The sequence below is a fragment of the Plectropomus leopardus genome, chromosome 15 (assembly GCF_008729295.1).
Source record: "Plectropomus leopardus isolate mb chromosome 15, YSFRI_Pleo_2.0, whole genome shotgun sequence".
Taxonomy (NCBI): Eukaryota; Metazoa; Chordata; class Actinopteri; order Perciformes; family Serranidae; genus Plectropomus; species Plectropomus leopardus.
This window is the reverse complement of record NC_056477.1, coordinates 32,190,503-32,217,504: the sequence shown is the minus strand read 5'-3', so window position 1 is coordinate 32,217,504 and position 27,002 is coordinate 32,190,503. Positions and strand designations below refer to the sequence as shown.

Sequence of the window (27,002 nt, the reverse complement as noted above, 5' to 3'; positions counted from 1 at the left end):
TCTTTTGATGGAAGTTCAAAATGGGTCAGCAAAGCTGTTGAGACAAATATGAGTGCAATATTTATACACTTATGTTATTAGGTCTTTTCAGCTTTAGTGCCCTTTTTAGAAAAGAAACTTTTTGCAATACGTTACATTACTTTGATCAAGTAAGTTATTACATTTTTAACAGAGCAACTAGTAATCCGTAACTTATTACATTTCAAAAGTAACCTTCCCAACACTGCTAATGCCATACACTATGACTCCAGGCTCAGGCCACAAGGTGTCCAACTAATGTTTTCTCTGGTGCAGCATGAATCAGTTTAGAGTCTGAAAAATAAACCAGCAAGCCTCTAACAGTGGCAAAGCTCTGTCAAAGAATATTTACTTCTTCACTGTTATATCACTTGTCTATTCTTTTTTTTAAATGACAAATTTAGAAAATAATTTAGTGCACCTGCAGAGTAGCCTGCCCTGAAACTGGGCTATCTCCATAGGGGAAAAGCGAATGCTGAAATCCTGAATGGCACCAGGCTCTATGATCCCCATCGTGGGCTCAATGCTGAAGGGCGGGAGCTTAGGATTCCCTCTCAGAAGAGAGGTGATTCTGGCCAGAGCACTGGCAGGACAGGTTCCAGTTAACACTGCTGACCTGCTGCCTGCTCGAGAAGTAAGCGTTACATCTGTCAAAGAGAAAATGTGTTGACATTTACATACAGCTCCAACATCTATTTTAAAAATCATTAAAATACAGGTATATCACATTAGATTATGGCAAATAATGAATGAAATCAGGGCTCCTATAACTTGAAGCAAGACAGAAATGACAGTTTAAGACACTGTCAGTGCTATCAGAAAAAAATTGAGAACAATTTCAAATTCACCAAAGCTGAATTAAAAAACAAAGGTTCAACATCAATTACTTTGAATATGGGACAGCATTGTCCAAATGATTATTATAACATAAAACATGACTGTTGTCTTGTGGCGAGATGGCAATTGAACAGAGCTTGCATTTGTCAGTTATTGTCTCTGCATTTTCTATTTCTAATTCTGCATGTGGGACTCAACTGCCTTGATTCCCATCATGCAAGATTTAAAACGCCATGCCGTAAAATCTTTGTTAAAAAGACAATTTTCATTCAACTGGCACTTCCCCATGTCATTTAGGGTACATTAACAGCGAGCTAGCAGACAGGGGATCCCTGCTCTGTGCTTCGCAGCTGGTGGTTCTGCTATCCTGATCTGCATGATGTTACTTACAAGAAGCATTCTATAAATTTATTTAAAAGGAAACAATGTCACTATTTATTTTGGGATTTTACACTGCAAGACTGGAAAAAATGATTCATAAAATATAATGTTTGAGCTGTATCTAAAACATTTTAAAACAATTAAGGCCTTATTTTTTGATTATTTAATTAAATGCCTTTTAAGACTTTTTAAAGAGCCACTGTTGCTCTGTCAAACGCTGACCTCAAGATATGCCATAATATAACTACAGTACCTTCTTCTTCATGGTGTGCACTGTTGTCCTTTGGATCCATGAGGACTTGGAAGGAGAATTCCAGTTTAACAGTGCCACAATTCTCTATGTGCAGTCTGCAGAGAAACACACTCAAGATTTGAATATTATTAGCACTTCACTGAGCATTGCTCTGATCACTGTCATAGTGTCAGAAAGATGTGTAATAACCAACAACCTGAGGTCAAGTGTGAGCCCACAGCTTCATTTAGATCATCAGTATTTTATCATCTTAAGTGTCTGACTCCTCTGGATGCCCAAATCATTTATTTGTATGGTTTTGGTTTCTATACTGCAAATACCATGAACCTGACTTACTGGTGCAGCCTGCTTTGGTAGAGCATGGTATCCTTGAAGTTAATGGTGTTTGTGTTGCAGTTGAACTTCACAAAGTCACAAACTGCGCTGATATGCAATTCCAACTCCCACTGGGAGCCCTCGACCACAGAGCAACAGGGTTCGGGATCTGTATGTATCACCTGCATGCAAACATATACATATTTGCTCAACTCAAGTTGTAAACCCTCTTTTCAGCATCACTTTCACATCACAGTCAACATGTTTACCCTATTCTTTCCAGACTGCTGTGGAGCTCCTGAAGCCTTTTTGGAAGAGCTCAGCCACTGCACCGTTCTCTGTCCATCGTCCCAGTCAACCACCTGCTCGAGCGGCTGCTGGAAATCCACCTGACTAACCTTGCATGTCATCTGCTGGCTGCTCAGAGTCACCGGCTGATTGGAGCAAAAGGTAACAGTCACCTCCTTAGAGCAACCAGCATGAATGTGTCCCACCTGTAAGAAAAAGCAGTTTATTTTTAATCACATGGAACCAAGTATTATCTGATGCAAACAACAACTAGAATTACTGCCTGGTGGTTGTATGCCTTCACACATCAGTCAAATTGCTTTTACAGTTTACATCCATGTCTGTGAAACCAAGGAAGCTTCACACACATCTTCCCCCTGGCAGCACAGAAGATCTCTATGATCAGCAAAGTTTCCAGAAAAAACATCAAGAAGAACAAGACTAGTGTCACCAGTTCAGTATCTGACCAAATATCTCCACCTCTGTTCCTGAGATATGACATAATGGCCAGAAAGGAAAAAGGAAAAAATTATTTGGCGTGTACCTTAAGTTGTTAGTTTGGTCTATGACCATTCACTAACACGGAGGGGTGGGCTTTATGACCTATACTGCAGACAAACATCAGGGGGCAATAACGATTGAATAACCTCACTCTGGGGGATCTGTCAAGAGGTGATAGTGACCTTGAACCTTTGACAACCAAATTTTAATTAGTTAATTACTAAGTCTAATGGCGCATTTCCACTACATGGTACTGGCTCTACTCTACTCTATACTATTCGCTGTTGGTATTGGGTACTTTTCTGGAGGTCGTTTTCCATTCCATTTTATAAATAAAATTGACTTGACTTGACATTAGAAGATAGTACCGCCTCAGTGCAGCTGATTGTCATAGCGACGGCGTGTGATACTGCCTTGGCATCAGTTTCAACGTGACAAACAGGGTTCGAATTACACCGTGGCTTTCGGGGGAGCCCCATTTTCTGGTGCGCACCATGACTAAAACATGTCACATTCATAAAGTGTATGGCAGCTCACGGTCAATATCAGGGTAACTGCGAAAAAGATTGTACTTATACCACTGTAAGCGCTGAACACCAGCAGTAACATTTCCTCTCTCTCTCTGTAATGGTAAATGGACTGTACTTGTATAGCGCTTTTCTAGTCTTTTCGACCACTCAAAGCGCTTTCACAGGACATTTCACATTCACCCATTCACTCACATTCACACAGTGGTGGCAGAGGCTACCGTACAAGGTGCCACCTACTAGGTAGTAAGCATTCATACGCATGTATACTCCGATGACGCGGCATCAGGAGCATTTTCAGGTTCGGTATCTTGCTTCGACATATTGCTGGGGATTGAACCGCTGTCCTTCCTATAGACAACCTACTCTACCTCTGAGTCACAGCCGCCCCTGTCCCTTCTGTCGGTCAGTTGGAGGAGTTTATGTGACAGAAAATATATAATCTATCACATAATCGAGAACAATTTTTTAGAGCTTCCCCTGAACGTCTCAAGGGAGGCTTTCAGGGGAGCCGAACTCCTCTCGTCGGCAAGCAAGGGGAGGAACATTTGCACGTCCTCGAGTGATCACGGCGTGATCTTTCTGGTTGCCATTTTTGGAAAGGAAAAAAATTATACAAAACTGCGGTCGCTACAATAGCTTTGTTGTTTGCGCTGTTCAGGGTATTCCGTGCATGCCGTCACGGCACCTTTTAGTACCTCATAGTACCTGGTCAGCTTTTTTGTAACCTAGGGAGAGCAGGGACCAAAAAAGGTGTTACCAGGTACCAGGTACCAGGTACCAAGTACCAGGTACTTTTTCCTACTGGACAACCAAAAAAGGCGAGTAGAGTAGAGCCGGTACCATGTAGTGAAAACGCACCATAAGTAGATGCTTGGGCCAAATCTGAAGATATTCCTTGAAGGCCATCTTAAGATATCATATTTAAGAGACTGAAATGGACACATCAATTCATCATTGAGTCCAAGCTGACGTTTTGTGCCAAATTTCCAACAATTCTCTAAAGGCATTCTTAAGATATTGCTTTCTGAAGAATCAAAGGTCACAGTGATCTTGACCATTGATAATAATAACAACCAAAGTCTGATCAGTTTATTTGTGACTCAAAGTAGATGCTTCTGCTAATTTTAAAGAAATTCCCTCAGAGTGATCTTAAGAAATAACATTCACTAGCATTCCTGTTCATACTGTATAGCCATGACTGCACTCCCAGACATCAGTCTATTGTGAAATATGTGGACGACACCACCACATTACAAACAACGATGAGCGTTCATACTCGGAGGAAATCAACAATCTTGCAGAGTGGTGTACAGAAAACAACATACTGCTCAATGTCAGCAAAACCAAGGAGCTGATTGTTGATTTTAGAAAGAAGGAGGCAAGACACACACCCCTGTCTACATCAGCCGAGCTGAGGTGGAGCAGGTGAACAGCTATAGGTTCCTTGGAATTACCATCATTGAGAACCTATCTTCGTCGTCACACATCACCACCCAGGTTAAAAAAGCACAGACAAGGCTCCACTTTCTATGGCTAAATTCCAAGGCAAGATCCTTGTTAACTTCTACAGAGAAGCAATAGAAAGCATGCTGACTGAAAACATCACAAACTGGCATGGTTCGTGCATGGCCCAGGACAGGAACACTCTAAAGCGTTTAATTAAAACTGCCCAGAACGTCAATGATTCCCATCTACAGAGCATCAGTGACCTCAGTGAAGTGAGGTGTCAGCACAGAGCCCAAAGGACACTGAAAGACAGCAGCCACCCCAGCCACAGTTCACCCTGCTGCCATCTGGAAAAAGATACAGAAGTATCTGCTGCTGAACCACCAAACTACAGAGCTGCTTCTTGCCCCAGGCTGTGAGACTCCTCAACTCTCCCTTGAATGCCAAAAGATGTGGCAGGATTTAAATTTAATTTATTTTATTTATTTTTATTTACATTTAAAAAATGAATAAAAAGTCTACCTTGTGCCTTCTTTATGTACAGGTGTTAAACAGAGAAACTCTGCTGCTGACAGGCTGAACTCTTTCTGTATTATCAGGCTTTTCGCTCACTGACATGTAATTTAAATGCATAAAATTAAAAAATTTAAATTACATCAAACGTCTTTCCTGCTTTTAAAGCCGACTGACAGCTGATCCAGCTGTGATTAACTGTAGCGCTGCTACATTACATGCTGTGTGTATGGCACCAGTACCGGAGGACACACAAAACACCCAATATGATCATCATCAATCATAATCATGAGTATTGCATTAACTCTCTCAGTGAAGGCCCAACGCTGTCCCTAGATCAGTGAACGCAGCAGCTCCAGTGCAAGCTTTATTTTAGGTTATTATTATTACAGATATTTATACAGTCAGTGGCCTCTGCTGAGCGACATTTTTTTTTTTTAAACCGAAGCTCGTTAAAACACACCTGTGCAGAACTCTACCAGAAGCTGTCATATGATTATATCATGACCTCATTAACGACCTGGAAGCTGACGTTCAGACAGGTTCCTCTGCAGAGCAGCTGCTGAAAAATGCCTGTTCTATAGTTCTGCTGTAGTTTATAAAGTTTTGTGACTTTCTTTGGTTATGTGTGAAATAATGTAACAACAACGCAAATGCTTAGGTCACCAAAATGACCATCAGCGGTCCTGATCAGCTGCTTCTGTCATCAGAAATGGGCATCACTTCATGTGACGCTTCAGAGGAAAGGACAATACTTGTCTCTTAAAACCCTCTCCTCTCGTGGTTTCCTAAATGTTGTGCAGGACGTAAGTGAAGGCAGCCTTAGAGTTACCAATTAACCTGCATATCTTCAGACTGTGGGAGGGAGCTGGACAACCTTGAGAAAACACACGGTGACACAGAAAGAAGTTGCCAATTCCACCCAAGCTAGAACCCCACCTCAACCTGAGTTCAAACCCAAGACCCTCTTGCTGTGAGGTGACAGTGCTAACCACTACACCATGCCACCAATTGTATTGCTTCTTGCCAAATTCTTGCTTCAAATTTGAAAAAATCCCTCAAGGTGTTATTGAGATAGTCTGTTCACAAGAATGAGACAGACAAGGTGACAGTGACCTTGAACTTTGACTTATGATCAATAAAATTGAATCGGTTCATGGTTGACTCCAAGTGGACATTTGTGCAAACTGAGAAGAAACTCTCTTATGACATTCTTAAGATATCAGGGTCACAAGAATGGGATAGACGGATACTCTGAACACATAATGCCTTTAGCTATTAGTTACAGTCTGGCCCCATAATTAAAATCTTTTTAAACATACTCCCTTTTTAAAGCCATATATGCAGTCCCTGTAAATGTTTACCTGTGGTGAAAAGACAACATGGGGTCCGGCAGGAGGCCATTCAAACCTCACCACCTGGCTGCTGCTGTGGTTAGTCATGGTGAAACTCTCTTTGTAACAGCGATCTACACGGCAGTATCCAAAATTCAGCAATTCATAATTGTGAGAACCTGTGAGAAAGAAATTGGCCTGGTAGAAAAATGCAGGATACAAAAACACGCTTCCTTATCAGTAAAACATGACACTTGGAGCATTCCTCTGTGAAGAATCAGGGGCTGACTGCTATTAAAAGTTTTGTGATAAATAAATAAACCTACTTTACTTCTCGCCCTCTCCATTCCCACCACATGATGAGTCTCCTTACCTCCTTCATCACCTTCCTGATCTACTTCCTTCGATGATCTGCTGACATTGTCAAGAGAGACAATTTCCTCGTAAGCATCTGCGCTCACTCGTATGATGGTGTGGCTGTACTGGTTGTCTTCCACCTGCAGTGACATTGTGGCCTTGACATTCTGGGGTTTGTCAGAGCAGAAGCTGACCTCAATCTCCACCTGCTCATCAACATTCAACCTCAGCAGAGCCGTGTGCGCCATCTGATGCTCTGTGGGAGAAGGAAAAGTGTCACCAATAACACATATGAGGATGACTGTCTCTGAGCATAGGAGAGAAGCCAGGTTGAGCTTCTCTTGAGATTTAGTGCTTAACTACAGTATCACTGACAATTTTGTCTTTCAGTGAAAAAAAAATACATGTGATTCTCTTCATAAGTGTCTTTTTATTTATTTATTTTAAAATAAAAATAAATAAATAAAGAGAATAAAATTCTAGGTTTATTCTGGCAGTTTGCTGATGTTTCGTAAAAGGTGCTGCAGTGTTGGGGCGGGTGACCAGTTATCTTAACCAAAATATGACAAATGATCAGTTTTGGGCCAGTAACTTTCAAATTGTAATTTATTACTTATCACCTGTTACCTGCATTTTAAAGTATTGAGTTAAATTACAGTATTACTCTTGATGTAGAGTAATGCATTGCACTATTTTTGCATTACTTTCACCAAAATTACTTCATTGGTGTGACTAGGCATTATAAAATGTCAGATGGTCATGTTGTTTAACAGAAGGTAATCGAAGCACACAAGATCAAGTTTATTGCAGTTCATTCACATATAAATCCAGTGGTGGACGATACTGTACAGACTAATGAAGGCTCTCCTCCAGAGAGCAGGGCTCACCCTTGAATATTAACAACAATGTTATAATATAGAGCAATAAAATAGCCTAAAAATTATTTAATGGCCCAAATCAATAGCCTTGGACACAGGGACACAGGGACAGGAAGACAGACAGAGGATTAAAGTCTGATAAATGATGACAGCAGTGCATGTATAGATGCAGCAGCCAGTAGCTCCTCAAATCCTTTCTACTTTTTTGCTATATTTTGGTATTTTTCAGCTCCATGGCCCCTTCTGCTGAAGCACAAGTTTTCTACAATACAGAAGCACTTATTAACATTGGGAAAAGGTGTGTGGGGTTTGGACTGAATGCAGCAGGCCACGAAAGGATCTCCACCAATGGCAAATGCCAAGCAGCCAGTCAGACCAGACAGAAGACCAAAGGAAACTGAAAACCGAGAACTGTTCCTCTACGAAGCCTTTTGGCAAATGTCTGGTCGCAGGAGAAATAAGTGGATGAAATGAAATTGAGGCTCACTCAGTAATGGGAGATCAGAGACTGCTCTGTACACATCTTCACAGAGACATGGTTAACCCCTGACATCCCGGATTAAGCTGTTGTATTGGATGGGTGGACCTTGTTCAGAGCCGACAGGATACAAGACTCAAATTAAAAAAATGCATTTCAGGAGCAGCATCACTGGATGGAAGCAACTGGATGGAATTTTCATAGTAGCTGCTGATTTTAATTAACTCATCCTTCACTACCAAAGATGTAGCAGGATTAAGGACAAATTGTACTTTCATTTTTTAAACTTGATTTAAAACTTGTTTTTAAAAATGACTTATATATATATATATATATATAATATATATATATATATATATATCTAATATCTGTAGACCTGTCATATGAAACACAATTAACAAATGCTAAGATAGCACAACAAAGAGCATCCCATTATGTGGCAACACATTGGGTTGGAAAATGGTGTGCAAGTCACTATGAGGTGCGCAAATTAATACAGCAGAACCACAAGATCCAACTCATACCCCTCACTGATTAGAGAGTGTAATGAGAATTATTATTCATTGTAATGAGAATTCATTATTCATCCATTATTCAGTGGGTGACAGTGTTGTAAAAAGACAGCAATGTCTGAAAGCTGAAAAAAAAACAAAGATATTGGTCACCATAACATTGCTCTGCTTATCTTGACTTTAAATAACCCTGGAAGGTGAAGTCGGAAAAAATCTTATCCCATTGTCCCATGTTCTAGACCCCCCCGATGATTAAACTTTTGTAGAATGACACAAATGTGACAAATACAATGCATCCTTATTTTACAGCTGAAAACACGTGACCACTTGGTTGAGATGCTCCATTATGGTAAACGGAAGCTGATGCTATCTTGAGCTCAGCATAACACCACATTAGATCATAACGTGACATTCACTGCCAAATTCCTTTTTGGACTAAATTCTATGTGTTTTATATGGCATACAAAGTTTTACTAGTCACTAGATTTATTGTTATTTGTATTTATTTCATTTTGTTTACTTTCTTAAGTTACTTTCATTTTTAGTATTCTATAATATTACAATTACGATTGTCATTTTAAAAAGGCATTATACTAAATAAAATGGGTTTTTTTCATAATAAATTGATGCATTTTATAAACATACTCCACAGACTACAGTGTTTACAAAAAAGGCAACTTTGGTTAAAAAAATTATTTTGATGCATGATATGTTCATGTAATAAGTTCATGCTGGAGTTACCCAGACTGTCTGGATGAGTTGCACTCAGGAGTCAGGTACCCACAATGTTAACCATTTTTTTCTAATTAAACATATTTCTTAATGTGACTGTTAAAGGGTTAAGAGGTGTTACTTGAGTCAGCATAGGTTGGGGCCAAAGACTAAAAAGTTTGTCAAAAGTAAAAAACAATCTGGGGCATGGAATAAAGTAACACCTCAAATTTCAAAAGCGGCCCAAATCTTGGAATCAACTGTTGGTGGCTGAGTTGTATAAGGCGCAGATCGTAAAGTTTTGCACTCTAAAAGAAACAGCAACATTTCTCCACATTTAGCTCTAAAACGTAATTGAAAATAGGTATGAATTTTTCAAAGTCAATTTTTAATCACATTTAGAGCAATATTTGCCAGATTGGCAGATTTATTCTTTCGTGAAAAAATAGGTTCAAATATGTTAAATCTAAATCTAGATAACATTTAGATATCACATATAACATTTAGATTTAATATTTAACATTTAGATTTAACATATAACATTTAGATTTAATATATAACATTAAGATTTAATATGTAACATTTAGATTTAACATATAACATTAAGATTTAACGAATAACATTTAGATTTCATATTTTACATTTAGATTTAACGTAACTGTCACGGCCCCTGTCTCTCATTCCCCTCCTGTCACTCTGCCCAGTACTTTTCCACTCACCCTCCCTCTGCTCCACTCTACCTGCCAGCCACGCCCATCTCTTCAGCCAGCTCTGCTCACCTGCCTCACAGCTGCAGCTCATTACAATCAGTCCTGCATATAAGCCTCTCCAGCACTCTCACTCACTGCCAGATTGTTCTACTGCGTCATGCGAGACTTTCCAGCGTTCTTCTGCCAGAGCTTCCGAAGCCGACTCTGCCTGTCCCCGACCTGCTCTCCTCGCCTGTCTCCCGGTAAACCTACCTGCCTTCTGTCCCCGACCACATGCTCTGCTTTGGCGTTTCTGGAATCTGACTGCTCTGCTGGTAACGACTCCTCTGCTTGGTTTCGACAATCCTCCTGCCTGTTCCCCATCGGTACTGCTGCCTTCGCGGACTGCTCTCAGCTCTATCCTCGACAGCACCTCCACACGTGTTGCCGGCTCGTCGGACTACGGGGCTTCCTCCTCGCCAACCACGGTTGCCGTAAGCTTCGTCTCTTCTCCTCGTCAGAGCCCCAGAGACTGTGCTAGGGCTCTCTGCTCGAAGAACGAACTTTACACGAAACTCACTCATTCTGCTTTGGACATTGTTTGTGTTGGTATAAATAAAAGTTATTACCAACTGTTTCTGTGTGCCGGTGTACTGCATTTGGGTCCTAACCCCACCCGTTTCAAAAACATTTAGATTTAAGAATTAACACTTAGATTTAACATATAACACTTAACATTTAGATTTAATTTTAAACAGTGACATTATCTTGAACATATATTTCACAAAAGAATAAATCTGACAATGTTTGCAAATATTGCTGTTTATATTGTAAATAAAAAATGACAGAAAAAATTCACACCTCTTTTTGTTTGTTTCAAAGCTAAATGTGGAGAAATATTGCTTTTTTCTTTTTGCACAACTTTACAATTGGCGCCCCATAGAGTTGCCTTGTTACAATGTAGGCAAAGAAGAATAATATGAGGAATAAAGACGTGCGCTACTTGTATGCACAAGAGTTTGAAATGGAGGGTTTTACTGTAAACACGTGTTTGGGAAGTACTGATCTTTTGACTGTATAAATACAACTTGGATTATACTGCACAAGTTGTGTGAGAGCTTGTAAACAGATGTTTTCATATAGTTTTGCTGTTGTTGCTGTATATGGCAATTCATCAGGAATTTTCTCAGTTCTGGGATTCCTCCTTCACCATGGAGGCTTACAAGAAAATAAGTATTTGTCATAAGTTCGAGGTAACAGGATGAGTGACAGATATAAAATTGGTTTTGTAGGTGGAATACTCCTGGAAGTGAGGAGGAATTTCACAGATAGGTAGTACCTGTATCAGAGGTGCCATCGAGCTGAGCAGAGTGGATGGAGCTGCAACAGCTGACAGGAGCAGCTTTGAGGGTGAACACTCCAAGTTGATCCAGCATGTCAATCTTGAGCTAGCCAACACACAAAGCCACAAAGCATATTTACTGACCAATTTAACTCAGAAGGGAGCTGACTGCTCTCTTATGTTCATGTGTTGTGAATTTAAGCGATTTTGTTTGTACTGACAAATTGTGGGTACAAACAGAGACAAAGTAAATGTTTGTATTCAGTTTCTTGTGTGAGGCCAAATGTGTAATATTGCTAAAACTAGAATTACATTCTTGATAATTATGCCTCCATGCACAAGTCATTAAGATAAGAATATTAGGCTAAGCCAGTTAGAGGCAGTATGGCAGGTTCTGCAGTCACTATTCTGGTAAAAAATTAAACATGGATCAGTTAATTAGTCCAAGTGGACGTTTGAGGGCTTTTTGAGATATTGCATTCACTAGAATGAGACAGATACATGGTCTGATTGGCCTTGAACTTTGATCACCAAATTGAGTTAACTGTCGAGATCAAGTGAATGTCTGTGCCAAATTTAGAGAAATTCCCACAAGGCGATCTTGAGATACCACATTCAGGAAATTGGGACAGATCATGAAATTGTTAAATCTATGATAAAGTAAAAAGGAAAAAGGAATATGTCTCCTCTAACCTGGGCTGGAATACTTCCGTCATTCAGAAGCACCAGGGGTAGGGTATGTCTGTGTCCTACCAGTACTCTTGGGAACTGCAGCACTAGGCTTCGTGTGCTATTCCTCTTGGCTGGACGCACCACACACACACTGGGCAAAATGCCCTCTCCCATTAGCTCGAACTCCAGCACGTTGCTCTTGGATGTGGGTGTCATTCTGGATCTGACAGAAAAAAACAGTAGGTCGGCAAGGCAAAGTTAGAGCTGATACTCTCTTACTAAATGCAGTAGCAGTGGAAACTTATGGACAAGCAAACAGCACTGAGAAAACTTGCGCAGCATACACAGATATGAACTCATATACCTAATGGTTCCCTCCACTGTGACCTCAAACACTGCAGTGTATAGCTGCATCGTCTGCGGTGTGAACGAGACCACTACAAATGAGTGCGACAGGCTGGGAATGCTCAGTGTTGTAGCAGACAAATCAAAAACCTCCATGCTACGGGACGTCTGTAAGAAAAGAAAACAGAATATGTTTAATGTGCTCCTACTACAGTCAGTAATACTCCTGTGCACAGTTATCCATGCATCTACCCAAAAAGCTTTGCATGCCTTACCTTAACACCAACATATCGGATGGCCATGTTGAGCATGCAGGGCACCTTGTTGTTGTTAGTGAGCTTGAACCGGGCCTGGGAAGTTCGCCCAATCTGGACTTTGTTAAAAATAAACTTGTTCTCATCCCGAACATAAATGCCTTCAGCATTGCGAAATTGCTCAGAGGAGAGCTGACTGCTCTTATGGCACAGATGGTGTTCCTCAAAGATGGAAGCCATGTCTAACGCTATGCCTTGGAAACAAAAAACAGAAGAGTTAAAGCTTGTTTAAGATGATAACCTACATTTGTCCCTCTAAATCATTACATAGTCAGTGCTGTTATGATCATTCAATTAAAGTGTGTAATGAAAGATTCATAACCTAGATGGAACAGAACATATGTATATGTATATATATATATATATATCATCATATCAGTTTAATACACCATATATGGTGTATCATGGTGTTTAATACACCATATATGGTGTACTAAACTGATATGATGACTGAAGACACTGAGGAATCGTTCACATTACTCTCTGTATTTTGTCTGGGACGGCTCTGTATCTTTGTGCTCCTAGACCTCTTTCCCCTCACTGCAACCACCACAGATCCTTACTCCTTTTCCTCTTCCTGTATCTCCAGCAGGCAGTTTCCCTTGCTCATTTACCTGGCCAGGTTCCTCCATGTTCAGAAATGACAGATTCTGCTGTGGTCAGGCTCTATACTTGTTTGGCAACATGGGTAGCACCTGCCAGCTACCATAGCATAATGTGTGATTGGTGCCTTGGACCAGCCCCAAGTTAGGTTGATATTGGCTCAGTCTGCCAAGGGACTTCCCATGATATACTGAGATCTCCCTTGTCTTGCAAGTTCGCAGGGATTGCGGCTGCACCTGGATCATGGTTTGTGATTCCACTGTTACTGTGGTCCTGCCTGATGCCAACAACTACTACCAAGTCACACCTCCACTATCATAATACACATATATACAATATATACAATTATATACTACTATTATTGTCAAAACTTCTATTTTTGAAATAGTTGTTATTGCTATTATTGTTGTTGCTGTCTGATCTATACACACAAGATCTATTGCACGTTGGTCCTCAAGGAGGGATCCCTCATCAATTGCTCTGACACAGGTTTCTACTGTTTTTGACCCCTTAGGGGTTTTTGAGGAATTTTTCCTTTTCTGTTGTGAGGGTCCAAGGAAAGAGGTATGCTGCAAGTCCTCTAGGGTAAATTGTGATTTTGGGCTTCATAAATAAAATTAAAACTGAATAAATGATATGACTTTTTGATTCATATTCGTAAGGGACACAGAAATGGAAACACTAATAAGCACTGTTTTTCTGAATGGCAATAGCCTGTGCCCATCTAAGTGATCTCAGGAGAACCCATTATATGACATGCATGGAACAGAGCCATTTGTAAGCAAGCCACAACTTTCATCAGGTTTATTAATGAAATCAGACAGAATAAGGTCATACAGCTCTCACCTGGCTTGCAGACTTCAGCCAGCAGTCTGTATGGGATGCCGTCAGGGTGGTCTGACGGGTCACGGTCACTGATGTCAATGAGCAAACCCTGATTCCAGCAGCCCAGCTGTTCAGCTACACAATCCACTGTCACCACCTGATGACAGCCTGGCTGTAAGCTCCCTGTGCAGGGAAACACGGAAAACACCCCCATGGTGAGGCGATTCTGCAAAGAAAAAAACAAGATCAGAGATAGTGGGTAATACTATAATCAAAAACATGGATGGAATTTGTCTTTTCATGTTTTTGCATTACATTTTGTTGTGCAAATGAAAAATTACACACATCACACACAAAAAAAATAGCTCTCCTGCTATTTTGACATGGAATTCAACAGGATGACCACTTTTTTTGTTTTTTTTTTCATTTGTGTCATATTGGCTGTGACAATGGCAGTTTATATGCAGCAGCCAGTAGCTTCTCAAATCCTTGCTACTTTTTTGCTATATATTTTTAAATTTTTTTCAACACCATGAAAATGCGTGCTTCTGCTGAAGCACGCATTTTCATGGTGTTGAAAAAAATTTTCTATGATAGAGAAGCACTTATCAACATTGGGAACGGTTGTATGGGGTTTGGACTGAGCAGACTGCGAGAAGATCCCCACCGGTGGCATGTGCCAAGCGGCAAGTCAGACCAGAAGGGAGAAATGAAACCGAAAATGCTGGACAAAGAGAGGGAGGAGATCCGGCATCAGGGTGAGAGCTTTTCCTCTACCAAGCCCTCTTCTGGCTAACGTCCGCTCACAGGAGAATGGAGTAGATGAGATGCGATTGTGGCTCACTCAGCAAAGGGAAATTAGAGACTGCTCTTCAGAGAGACATGGTTAAACCCCTAACATCCCACATCAAGCTGTTGCACTGGACTGACTCATGGGAGCCATAAGGACACAAGACTCTGATGCAAATTCAAAACATTCACTGCAGGAATTTAATGATGCCACCAGCAACAACATAACCGAGCAACTGGATGGAATTTTCATAGAAGCTGGTGGTTTTAATCAACTCATCTACATTCTACCTTCTACCTTGTACATTTTTTTCTGAATATACCTTGCAAATCCAAACGCTCCACAGATCACTGTTTTTTATTTATTGTTTTCCAATTCTTCACAGCAGACATTTGACTTGGAACTAACAATATTATTGATGGCTCAGTTCCAACAGTTACACAGTGGCCTGTGTTTAACACGTTACAGTGTGCTGCAAAAAATATCTGTTTTTCTTTAGAAAATGTGTATCTGGGGCACACAAATACCATCATACACTCATTACTCCGGTGAAGTTTCAGGAAGGTATGAAGGTTGGTAGGTTGGTAGGTAGATTGTCTTCTATACACTAGAAGCCTTTAAAAAGACTAAAAGACTATAGTCTGACACCCTCTTTCATCCATAGCCTCATTCAATATGTGCGTAAAAAGGTTCTTACTCTGCACAAAATAAGCACTCACGCAAAATTACCATAAGATTCATGACACCTGTGCATCACCTCATTTTTCTCACCACTGTGCATATGCTGGTGAGTCAGAATCATTCTTAATTGACAGGTGCTATATGCAGTCAGAATACTGCCACGCCCCCATTGCCTCAAGGTGTATCTTGGAGAAAGCAATGAAGTTGTTTCTTTGCACATATTAAGACCCTGACACAGCTGGATCAGACCGTTAGTGAGTGTGTGTGAAAGTAACGGCAGTCAGAACCATCTGATAAGCCGTCCCTCACTTCCTACAAACATGCTGGCCTCTGATGCAACTCTGTTGAATACACAGACTGCAAAATACACCAGCAAGGTTCGATATGACATGTTAACACCTGCTTGGAGGTAGATCAGATCATCTGTCATAAACCCTGGATGCCTGTTATTAATAATAATAACAATAACAACAATAACAACAACAACAACAACAACAACAACAATAATAATAATAATAATAATAATAATAATAATAATAATGATAATAATGTCACCAATTATTAGTTGGAGTTGCCATGAATACATACATAATTTTTTATGAAAACCAAAACTGGTCTTTTTCAATATGGCATTAGCATCAGCATTTATTCCATTTTAAACTGGACTGGAACACTCTGCTTTTATTGTGGAATATTTTCATTATCACCATTACTGATAAGGATAAAAGGGTATCAAATAAGTGCATGCATCAGTAAATTAACAGTTTTAAATATTGTTGTCTACTAAAGCCTTTTTTTAACGAATGTGATTTTAGTATTGTATGCATTTAGTTAAAGGTGTGTGATTATATTTTCTAAGACAGCCAGGCTTTGGCTTAGTTAAATCTAAATTTGTTCACAGAATACTAACGGATTCAGGTAAGAAAACATTGATAAATCCCAGATTTGTGCATGAAATGTTTGTGTGTATGGTTTAAGCACAATTTTATGCATATACTTTGTTTGCTTTGTTGTTTGTGAATGAGGTTAGGTGACAGGTGATCTTGTAGGATTATTATTTTTAAAAACAACAACATTTCGTCTAACATTATTTCCCAGCCTTCTCCTGTTGGAAAAAATTAGGCAAAACTTCCAGAAAGAAATATATACATAACAACAAACTTTATATAAGAAATATAACATAACAATTCCTGTCCACAAAAAAACATCACTGTAAAAAGAGATAAAGGGACATGTAGACAGTATTCTTGTCAGTTCAGCATTAATATAATCCATAAAGAGAAAGTGTATTTCATACAAACTTTACATTTTGAATTTGTTGCCTCCATTGGTTAGCTGTGCTTTTTTAGTGGGAGGAGATGGTGGGAATGAGAGGCCAACCATTTTAAAAATGAAGATTTCTCACATAAATAAGTGATGGTTAGTGAATCAGAAACACACCAAATCAAACACAGACTCTTGTTCCCTCCATAGCTCCACTAACTCTGACGTCCTTTTCCACAGTCAAAGAGAAGCAAAACTTTTTCGCCTTCTTTCACCTTTGCAGAGTCTCCTCCTGTGTCCTGTCTACTGGTTTGCTGCTTCCTACTCTGTGCTGGAGAGAGCACAACTGTTGTCCATGTTCGGGTATATGAACTATACTATTTGCTACTTAAAACTTATAAAATGAAAAATGTATGATTTTGTTGGAAGTTCCAGATGAGGAAAAGACTGACTGAATCCAGTTTGAACTGAGTTTTCGACCACTTTACACCAAACGGTCTAGATGATGTGAGCGCGCACCAGCTGAGGTTAAACTCTATTTTATCTCATATTTATTGTGACATTGGAAATTTGTCTGCAACAGTGAAACTGCTTGAAAAGTCCTTTGATTAAGTTGTCTTTAAATCAGTGGCAAAATCTCTTTTGCTTTGCTATGTATGCATTGTATTTAAAATGGTTATTAACATGAATGTCAAGATTTTTTAGTGATTGCCCCTGAGAGAAAATGACCTCTCTTACACTCTTCAAAAAGACAAACAACAAAAACTGCAAAAATGAACAGTCATTGCTGCCCTCTCTACTTGCAGTCTCTCACCTGTGTAAAACTTGTGTCTCTTTGGAGGGACTCACGTCTCACTTTGCTGCTTGCACCAGTGACTTTCTCTGATTGGGTCTCTCGAGGCATCTTTTTAGCAAGGGTCCTGACTCGCGGAAAAAGGACACAAACAACAGTTAAACAACATCTTTAAACAAACTGATTAAAACTGACATTTTCTAAACCAATAATATTTCATGACATAAACTTTTAATTATAATATTACTGGTTATTCTTTGTATTTCTATCTTTCATTTGGGTATTAATTCAGTAGTTTAGACAACATATGAGAAATGTAGCAGTTACGCATCATCTAGTACAAAAACAATGGCGAGAGAGCCATGCTTTTAATCCCCATTCACTGTGAATGCAAGCCAAAAAAGCATGTTGCGCATGCGTACTTTGATGGTGAATTCTACAACATTAACTTCAAAAAGCAGAAATCTCAGAAATGTGCTTCACTATGTATCATACATAAAAATGAGATTGCACAGTGAAAATGTGCAAAGTTGGATCTGAACGTCACTATGTCACTATGCTCATTATAGCTAACACATGTCAGCATCAATGTTATCATGGTGGCAGTTGCAGACAGCTCAGGATCAAATGAAGCAAAAAGGACAACCAAGCTACATCAACTAACAGCCTAGAAAAGTATTTTTAAAGGGACATGTACAAAAGAAAAGATTGGCTTATGTATGTGGCTGTGCTAACAGTCAGTGACAGTAGCACTATCCCACCTGTAAGGACCAGTTTTACAACACTGTAACTGATGTTTTCAGCAGGAAAGACGGACAGATGGATGTGAGTCAGTGAACCTTCATGTTTGGCTTCATATTGAATTGCGCTGTGTGATTTATTGTTGACAGAAACATAGTTGGTCTAATGAGGTCTAATGTGGCTTTCAAATTCAATGCTTACCCTGTTAAGTTACTTTGCTATGACGATGCATGTAGCGCATGTAGATGCAGAGGCCAGTAGCTCAAATCATTGCTACTTTTAACCTATATTTTTCTATTTTTTCGATACTATGGCCCCTTCTGCTGAAGCAAGACCTGTCTACGATAGAGAACAACGTATCAACATCAGGAGAAGTTGTGTGGGGTTTGGACTGAATGCAGCAGACCACAAGAGGATCCCCACTGGTGACCTGTGCCAAGCGGCGAGTCAGACCAGAGGGGAGAAATGAAATTGAGAGCACCTGATAAAGAGAGGGAGGAGGGCCGGCATCAGGGTGAGGCTGACCCTACTTGGACGGGGAGCTGTTTCTCTACCAAGCCTTCTTCCAGCTAATGTCCGCTAACAGGAGAATAAAGTGGATGAGATGTGATTGAGGCTCACTCAAAAACGGGAAATCAGAGACTGCTCTGCCCACATTTTTACAGAGACATGGTTAACTCCTAACATTCTGGATCAAGCTATTGTACTAGATGGGTGGACCTTGTTGGGAGCCATAAGGACACAAGACTCTGATGCAAATTCAAAAAATGCACTGCAGGAATTGAATGATGCCACCAGCAGCACCAAAATGAATGGCCATATCTAGAGTCAGTGTTTGGTTTGTCCACTCTGGGCTACTGTAGGGCAACATGGTGAACTCTGTGGAAGAGGACCCGCTTACTATGTTAGATATTTACAGCTCATTAAGGTCGGTTAACTAAAACTGGTGATTATGAACTAATGAAAACAAAAGAAAAATGTGTGCCTTCTGGGTGTCATCACTTATCAGATGAGTACTATAAATGTTGAAATTCATTTGTCACTTCTACAATGCATGTGTTGTATTTATCAGCAAAATATTCTCAGAACAACAACCTCACATTAAAACTTCTGAAATCTAAACTGAACTCATTTTAAGCGCTTAATTGTAATTTATGCACAATATGTTGATTGTTATATTATAATATGTAATGTGCAATTTAAATGAAAGCCAGAGAAATGTTTAATTTTGAAACTAATATTGAGCCCAGTGACAGCCCACACAGGCCACAATAGTTCCACAAGCCACAACACTAGTGGCACTTGGCTTGTTCACAGCTAAGACGGGATAACATTTACTGAAAATTGTCAATTTTAGTTTGTATCGTGCTTAAAGTTGTTTGATTTTCCCATCACAGAATTTCATCACAAAAGCAGCACATTCCCCTCAGTTCATCCAGTGATGCTTCATGAAAGTTTATTTGTAAGCTGTGTTACATTTCAATATGGGATTTTAGCATGTGACAGCAGACACGGTTCAGCATGAACAGTGTCTCAGCAGTAAGCAAAGAACACTTGAACTAACCTGCTACTTTTAAATGTCTTTTAACTTTGATAATGTGGTTTTAAAGCACATTTTGAGAAATTTACTGTTTCATTTCAACTTCCAACAAGTTTTTGTGTCAGCCTTTGTGTTTCTGTGTATGTGCTTTGTGTGTGTGTGTGTGTGTGTGTGTGTGTGTGTGTGCGTGCGTGCGTGCGTGCGTGAGTGTGTGCGCGTGTTCTGTTCTCCTACCCTGGCCTCTCTGCTGGTGGAGGGTCTGTGATCATTGGGCAGATGATGAAACGGGTCTCAAAGGCTCCAGTGTTCTCAATAGTCAAAATCTGGCTTTTCTTGTAGCTATAGACCAGTGGACCAAAGTTGATGTCACATACAGGTGATATCCTGTACCTAAAGGACCACACAGCAATTCATATTTAGTCCCTTTGGCTGATTCTCAGAGGTGCCTATGAGATAAGTGATAAACAAATTCTGTAAAGAACAAAAATGACCTGACTGTAGCTCAGTGAAATAGTACAAAAACAAAGAAATATGCTCATTCAACAGAAGCCAACAAGACAGTTTTGTGAGAGGTGTAACACAATCTAATTTAGGATTGAGTGTAATACTGATTCTTAATTACTAAAACATATTACACAAAAGAGACAATATAACAAGCCTTGACCTGGAGAAGACAGACTTGAGTGAAACCTTGATGGCCAGGATGGCTATGGGATCTTCTCCATTCCAAATGTTGGGTTCAATCACCTGCAGGAGAAAAAAAACGACATCTTAAGTTTGGTGCCTTCTGTAGCACCTGATAAAGCATCAGCAGCTTTGACACACTTTACAGTTTTTTGCTTTTTTGCTGTAGCTATGTCTGCTACCTAGCAGGGGATGTCTGCTTGTTAAGCCAGTCAGAGGCAGTAGGGTGGGTCATGCAGTCAATATTCTGGGAAAAAAATAGAATTACCGCCTTTCAGTTGTATGTGTTTGTGAACCAGTCAAGATGCACCAACAGTTTACATCCATGTCTGTGAAAACATGGATGCTTCCCACACAGAAGATCTCTACAATCAGCACAGTTTCAATGTGAACACCCAAATTTAAAGTCACCAATTTAGCATCTGACCAAATACCTCTCCCTCTGTTCCTGAGTTAAGACATAATGATTGTAAGGCTGACCTTTGACCTTTCGATTAAAAATTGTTGGAACTTCATTATTGTAACCTATTAGGCATGTGTGTGAAATTCTTCCATAATTAGCATATGACTTCATGAGGTATGGCCAAAATTTGTTTTGTGAGGTCAGAGTGACATTGACCTTTGAGACATGACCACAAAAAATCTAATTAGATCATCCTTGAGTCCAAGTGGACATCTGTGCCAAATTTCAAGATTTTCCTCAAAGCGTTGTTGAAATATCGCTTTCACAAGAATGGGACAGACAGAGGGACAAACAAGTTATGGTACCAAAAATTTGCCAACAGGGTTACAAAATCTGTATCCATTCCACAATGACTTCCACAAATAGCTGAAGCTCCAGCTGTGAATTATTCAGACCAGTTTATGACACCTACCTGGCAAGACAGGACAGGTTGCTCCTTCATGAAGACTTCCTTATGGGGTCTGCAGATGATCTGCACTGTTGTGGGGTTCTTATGGGGCAGCAGAGTGGCACTCTGCGGGGACACTGTGAAAATGGAGTCTAGGTTTGGCTGGGTTGGGTCAGTCCGCTGAAATGTAAACCTTGTGGACAGACAGGGAATGCAAGTAAACAACTTGACTTGTTTGATGGTGAGATAAAAATCCTTAGAGTTGTGTAGAACCCAAACTGATACTTTATCACTATGTTGCACTGTTAAGTCAAAAAGTGGCAGTTCAAACTCACTTGTAGGCTATTTTATATTTTCCTTGATTTGTCATCCTGAGAGACAGTTTGGCCTCTTCAAAGACTTTGATGGTTCCAAAGTCCAAACAGCCGTCTACCACACAAACATGAGTATACAATACATCATTTTAAAACATCAGGGCGGCAACTCAGGCACTGAGTTAATACAATCACAAGCAAAATGGTTCTGGATTCAAGTCTCAGACTGAACTGAATGTGCCTTAAAGGGACAGTTCACCCCAAATCAGAAGTTTAGATTTTCCTCTCCCCTGTAGTACTATTCATCAATCTAGATTGTTTTAGTATAAATTATTTCTTAAATTTATTTAGTATAAATGGAACTTGATGTCACTTGGTTTGTGGTGCTTAAAGTTAAAAATATGTGAAAAACTCAGCAGCAATGACTCTTTCCAGAAATTATGACTGAATTTAACTGTTTCATGGCACAGAGGGATTCTTATTGTACGTCTACTGCTATCTAACCTTACAGCGCTGAGCTAACTAATACTGCTCTTCCTTGAGCAGATGCACTTTTCCTTCTGCGCGGTGATATGGTTGGACGGCCGAGGTTAAGCAAAAAGAAAATAGTTCGTACATGAAACTGCTCACAAACAGGGAAAGATATATTGTTGATGATTTTTTTAATGTATCTTTTGGCGTATTGAGCACCACAAGTCGAAAGCCATCTAGTTCCATTTGTGACGACCCCTGACCCTGTCAGGGCTCCTCTTACAGTTTGAGCATTCCTCTTTGCAGGTTCACTGCAGGTAGAGATGGGCAGAGCCATCAGCTTGATCATTTTTACAAAAGCATTGCTGGGTTTTAGTTATTTAGGCGGGCTCCTTATTCTGTTTGTCTCTCCCTCTCCCTCTCCCTCTCCCTCTCTCTCTCTCTCCCTCCCTCTCTCTCTCTCTCACCATCACCAGCTACCCTTTGGTTTGGTTTCGTCATTGGTTTCACATTCACAACATCAAACACACATCCCACATTTTACACATCACTGAATTAGAGACTATAAATGCATATCATCATATTTTTTGTTAGGTTTAAATAAAAAAAAACATATTATTAAATTATTTATTTAAATTTATTTAATTATTTACATTTTGTCTGATCTCCCGCTTTGTCAAGCTTACCGAGCCTGGGCTAAGACACATATCAAAGAGAAGGCAGACATCTCTTCTTCCAACATCTGCAGCACTTGGCAACTCACTTAAACAATTTAGATTGATGAATAACACCACAAGTAAGAGGAAAACTGTATAGTTTTGATTTTGAAGTAAACTGTTCCTTCAACAGAAATAAAAGCCATGCAGGTCAGAGAAGGATGAAATAAACTTTGACCTAAATAAAAAATCTGTACCTGGTGAGATGTCCAGAGCGATATCATAGGCTTCAGCTGTGACTACAATGTTTTCTGTGTGTATGATGCCTAGAATCTTCTCCACATCAGATACCTGAAACAAAATACACACTACAGATTGTACATACATACAAACTTAAGTATGGCATGCATACAATATGTGTCAAACTACACATATCATATGCATATATAATTTTTTAATCATCCTTGACATTTAGAGGTGAGTTTGAATACCTCCATCAGCACTGGAATAGCACTTGCATAATGCATACTGAGTTAAGTTTCAGTACATATTTGTGTCATATTGATGATTTATTACAACATGTGCACTCTTAAAAGTTTTACTCAACCTCCAGACGTAGAATCTTCTTAATGTGGAGGGGCCGCCTGGCCCTGAAGTGCACACTCAATGGAAAAGAGGAGTTTGGTGAGATGATACCCTGATCCTGCAGCACACTGAAGTCATCACCCAACTCCTCCACACCCTGCAGTCTCCAGGACACCGGCAGAGCTGTTTTATTGTGCAGCATCACAATGCGGTTGTCCCGCCTAGAGAGAGGGATCAAAGTAGGTAGGTGCAGCAGAGAAAAGCACAGAGGGATGGATAGTTCACTTTATTTAAGAATTTGCAAAAAAAATCACTGTTTTTCACTGTGATTGATGTACAACAAGGATACTCAACTTTCTTTGCTTGGAGGCCACTTTTGCAAAATGTTAGAAGGCAAGGGGCCAGTCGCAGCAGCTCCATACATGTTTCTATGATTTTAGCATGTTTCTAGGACTTAAAGACATTTCTAGGATTTTAGCACATTTCTCAGACTTTAGGATATTTCTAGGATTTTAGGACATAAGGTTCTTAGCTCGGTTCTCTGTCAGGGGTGCGGGGATCCTCCACTGGCTCTTTTTTTAAATAAACAAGCTCTATTTTGATACTGTTATATGCACTCTTGCACCTTGTGTATACAAAAATAATTCCCAGTGTGAATCACGTTATTTTTACTGTGTATTACAAAATGGTTGGTGGGCCTCCCAGCACCCTATTTGGGGCCAGATTTGGCCCAGGAGCTGTGAGTATCACTGATTTACAATATTTTCATATCATTTTGGTACCTGTGCAGCAAAGTTCTGTCAAAGTACAAATGCTTGCTTTCCAGCTCCAGCTCTGGCCGCACGCCCCAGCAAGAGAGGTTGATGATGACAAGCTCTGGATTGTCCTTGATATGGCACACAACACTGTCCTTCATTTGTCCCAGTTTTGTAGGGTAGGCCCACACTGTCAACTCCTAGCAGGATGTAAGAATATTTACATATATCAGTGCTTTTACAGTCATCTGGATTATTTCAATGGACACCAAAATATTCTCAGTCTTGTGCTATTTTTTCTACACATTATGGTTTATCTGAATGACAGGTAAGACCAACATGGTACCTGTTTCTGGTCGGGTTTGAGAGTCATGGTTGGGGGGTCCAGCAAATACGTGGTGGCCTGGCTATCATGTTTGAAACTGAACAGGACCTCAGCATCCAGGCCTGAGTTGTTATGGATCACTAGCCTCTCTGTGTTCTCTGGGTACCTGTTTTCTTTGTATCTACACAAACAGACACATTCAAGGCGAAGACTGACACAAACATACTAAGCCATTCACAGCTATCACTCTGCCTCTCACCTGTCTCTGCTCTTGCCACAGAGTAACGGTCCAAACTCAAAGTATCCAGGTTTGATTATGTAACTCTTCTGGATCCTCTCCTCCATTTGTGGGGCCTTCTTACTGAGGGAAAAAAGAGTCCTGGAGAAAGCAGAAATGATAACTTTATGTCTGACGGAAATCACATTTAGTCATCCCTTCTTGCAGTCAAAAAAAAATGTAAACGTGTTTTTAAATGTATTGGCAATAGTTTTTTTTATTTTTAAACATAAGAAAAAGAAGTTATAGTGTAGCAGTACCAACAAACTGGCTATTAAACCATGAACAGATAGTGTGCTGTCAGCAGAGCTATTTAAGAGCGCACCAGCTCCTCACCGTTCAAAGTGACATGCAGGTATGTTTACATGCTGTTTTATGTGCTGCAGCTGAGCAGCTGATGAGTGTGGATGCTTTGTAAATGACTGTACAGCTTCCCATTTAGCCACGTATACAGTTCAACCTACAGCTTTTTCAGCAGTACAGTTGCAATGCTTTTAAACTTTTAGTTTTCACCTTTTTGCCAACTGATATCAGCTACCAGCTATTATAGTATTAAATTTTAGCTACCAGCTTTTCTAGCAAGGATTTCCAGCTTGTAGCTCCTTGGAGTGATGCTTCAGCTTCCACTTCGGCAAGTTTTGCACTTGAGCTTTCAGGTTTTTCAGCAGTGCAATGCAATGCATTTGGACTTCAATAATTTTTAGGCCATTCATTTCAACACTGCTACATTTTCAACAATGATTTCTTAGCTGTCCTAATTGTCACGCATTCACTCAGGACATTAATTTTCTATTTGGCTATCTAGTTGACAAAGTGACGTTAGCAGTGCATGTTCCAATGAATGTTTGTTTGAATGTTTGTTTGGACTTTAGACAGCTAATGTGGGTGGTCCTTCAAAGTCTAGAGATCACTGACACCATTACTTTATTTTGAAATATCAGGTGATAGTTCAAAGATTACATATTGTGTCAAATTTATTTTTAACTGAGGTAACGCAGTTAAAAATAAATTCCCCATTTTATCATCTGTTTTACTGTATTGAGTTATTAAACAACGCTAACAGACCTGTACTCTTTGCAGATGGAGGGATAGATGCAAATTCCTCTGCAGAGGAGCTGGTATTGTTTTTGGGTCCCCAGTAGCTCAAAGTTAAAGGTCTGTTCAAACGTCCCTGGGGAGTCTGAGTAAAACCAGATTTTCAGAGCCACCTCACTGTTGGCTGGTACAACCCAGCGGAATTTCGTCAGGCTGCACACAAGAACATACACAAAAAAACACATCCACACACATTAATTATACCAACGAAAAATAAGTCAAACAAAAAGGCTAGAATGTGTCCTTGTAGAGTGTTTGTGTTTGTTGTCCCTTGCCTCTGGTTGCATTTCTGCTCTAAGACTCCTTCATGTTGGTTTTGTTCCGTGCTGTCAGATGTTGCTGAAGATTGTATCTTGCTCCTCTGACTCTCTCTCCCCCTTTTATCCTTTTCCTTTGTTACTGAACTCTCCTTGGTGCTGCCCTTGCTGCGACTTTTGGAACGGGTTGCTGCTGCCTCTTCCTTTAGTGTGTACACATGAGCACCATCCTGAATCTTGAATGTTGACATTTTTAACATCAATTTGTACATTTGATTTATGTATTGTTATAATTGGGTATCATATACAAGTGGGACCATGACAGAAATTAATGGAAGCTTTCATCTAATTGCAGGTAAAATAGCAATAATTACTTTCAAATCTACGCTGCATTTTTGGAAATCCTGCTGCTTCATGCCATCACAGGATGTGGATTCTTCGGAAAGTTTGTCACTCCACACTGTTAATTTTTTCACTGTGTGTGTTAATTTATGTGCTGTATGAAATGATCATTACCTTTACAACTGATGCTTGCACATCTTCTACTGAGTCTTTAGTAAAGGTGAAATAGTGACAGGTGAATTGGTTAGATTGCTCTCGATTTTTGGGAAAAGGAACCATGGAGAAAATTGTGGAATGAGGGATAGGTGGGCCACTGGGTACCAACCCCAAATCATCCAACACCTAACAGGACCAAAAAAGAGACCGAAACACATTAGGCAATGGTCATCATTTGATGAAAAACCAAGTGGAAGGTTTATCTTGGAAAGACATAATGCAGT

At 39.9% G+C, this 27,002-nt stretch overlaps 1 protein-coding gene across 1 annotated transcript in view; it reads right to left on the bottom strand.

Annotated features, from left to right (window-relative positions):
* The window catches only part of hydin (HYDIN axonemal central pair apparatus protein), a 143,651-nt gene that overhangs the window by 20,895 nt on the left and 95,754 nt on the right, over window positions 1–27,002 (bottom strand). Inside the window, 24 exon segments of the mRNA XM_042502646.1 lie at window positions 440–665; window positions 1,490–1,584; window positions 1,826–1,986; window positions 2,074–2,298; window positions 6,447–6,595; window positions 6,790–7,029; window positions 11,381–11,489; window positions 12,077–12,278; window positions 12,420–12,568; window positions 12,676–12,908; window positions 14,164–14,368; window positions 17,691–17,796; window positions 20,185–20,340; window positions 20,615–20,697; window positions 21,510–21,678; window positions 21,821–21,914; window positions 23,184–23,277; window positions 23,534–23,732; window positions 24,294–24,466; window positions 24,613–24,772; window positions 24,851–24,970; window positions 25,934–26,116; window positions 26,239–26,423; window positions 26,737–26,904. Coding sequence (XP_042358580.1) covers window positions 440–665; window positions 1,490–1,584; window positions 1,826–1,986; window positions 2,074–2,298; window positions 6,447–6,595; window positions 6,790–7,029; window positions 11,381–11,489; window positions 12,077–12,278; window positions 12,420–12,568; window positions 12,676–12,908; window positions 14,164–14,368; window positions 17,691–17,796; window positions 20,185–20,340; window positions 20,615–20,697; window positions 21,510–21,678; window positions 21,821–21,914; window positions 23,184–23,277; window positions 23,534–23,732; window positions 24,294–24,466; window positions 24,613–24,772; window positions 24,851–24,970; window positions 25,934–26,116; window positions 26,239–26,423; window positions 26,737–26,904 — 3,884 coding nt within the window.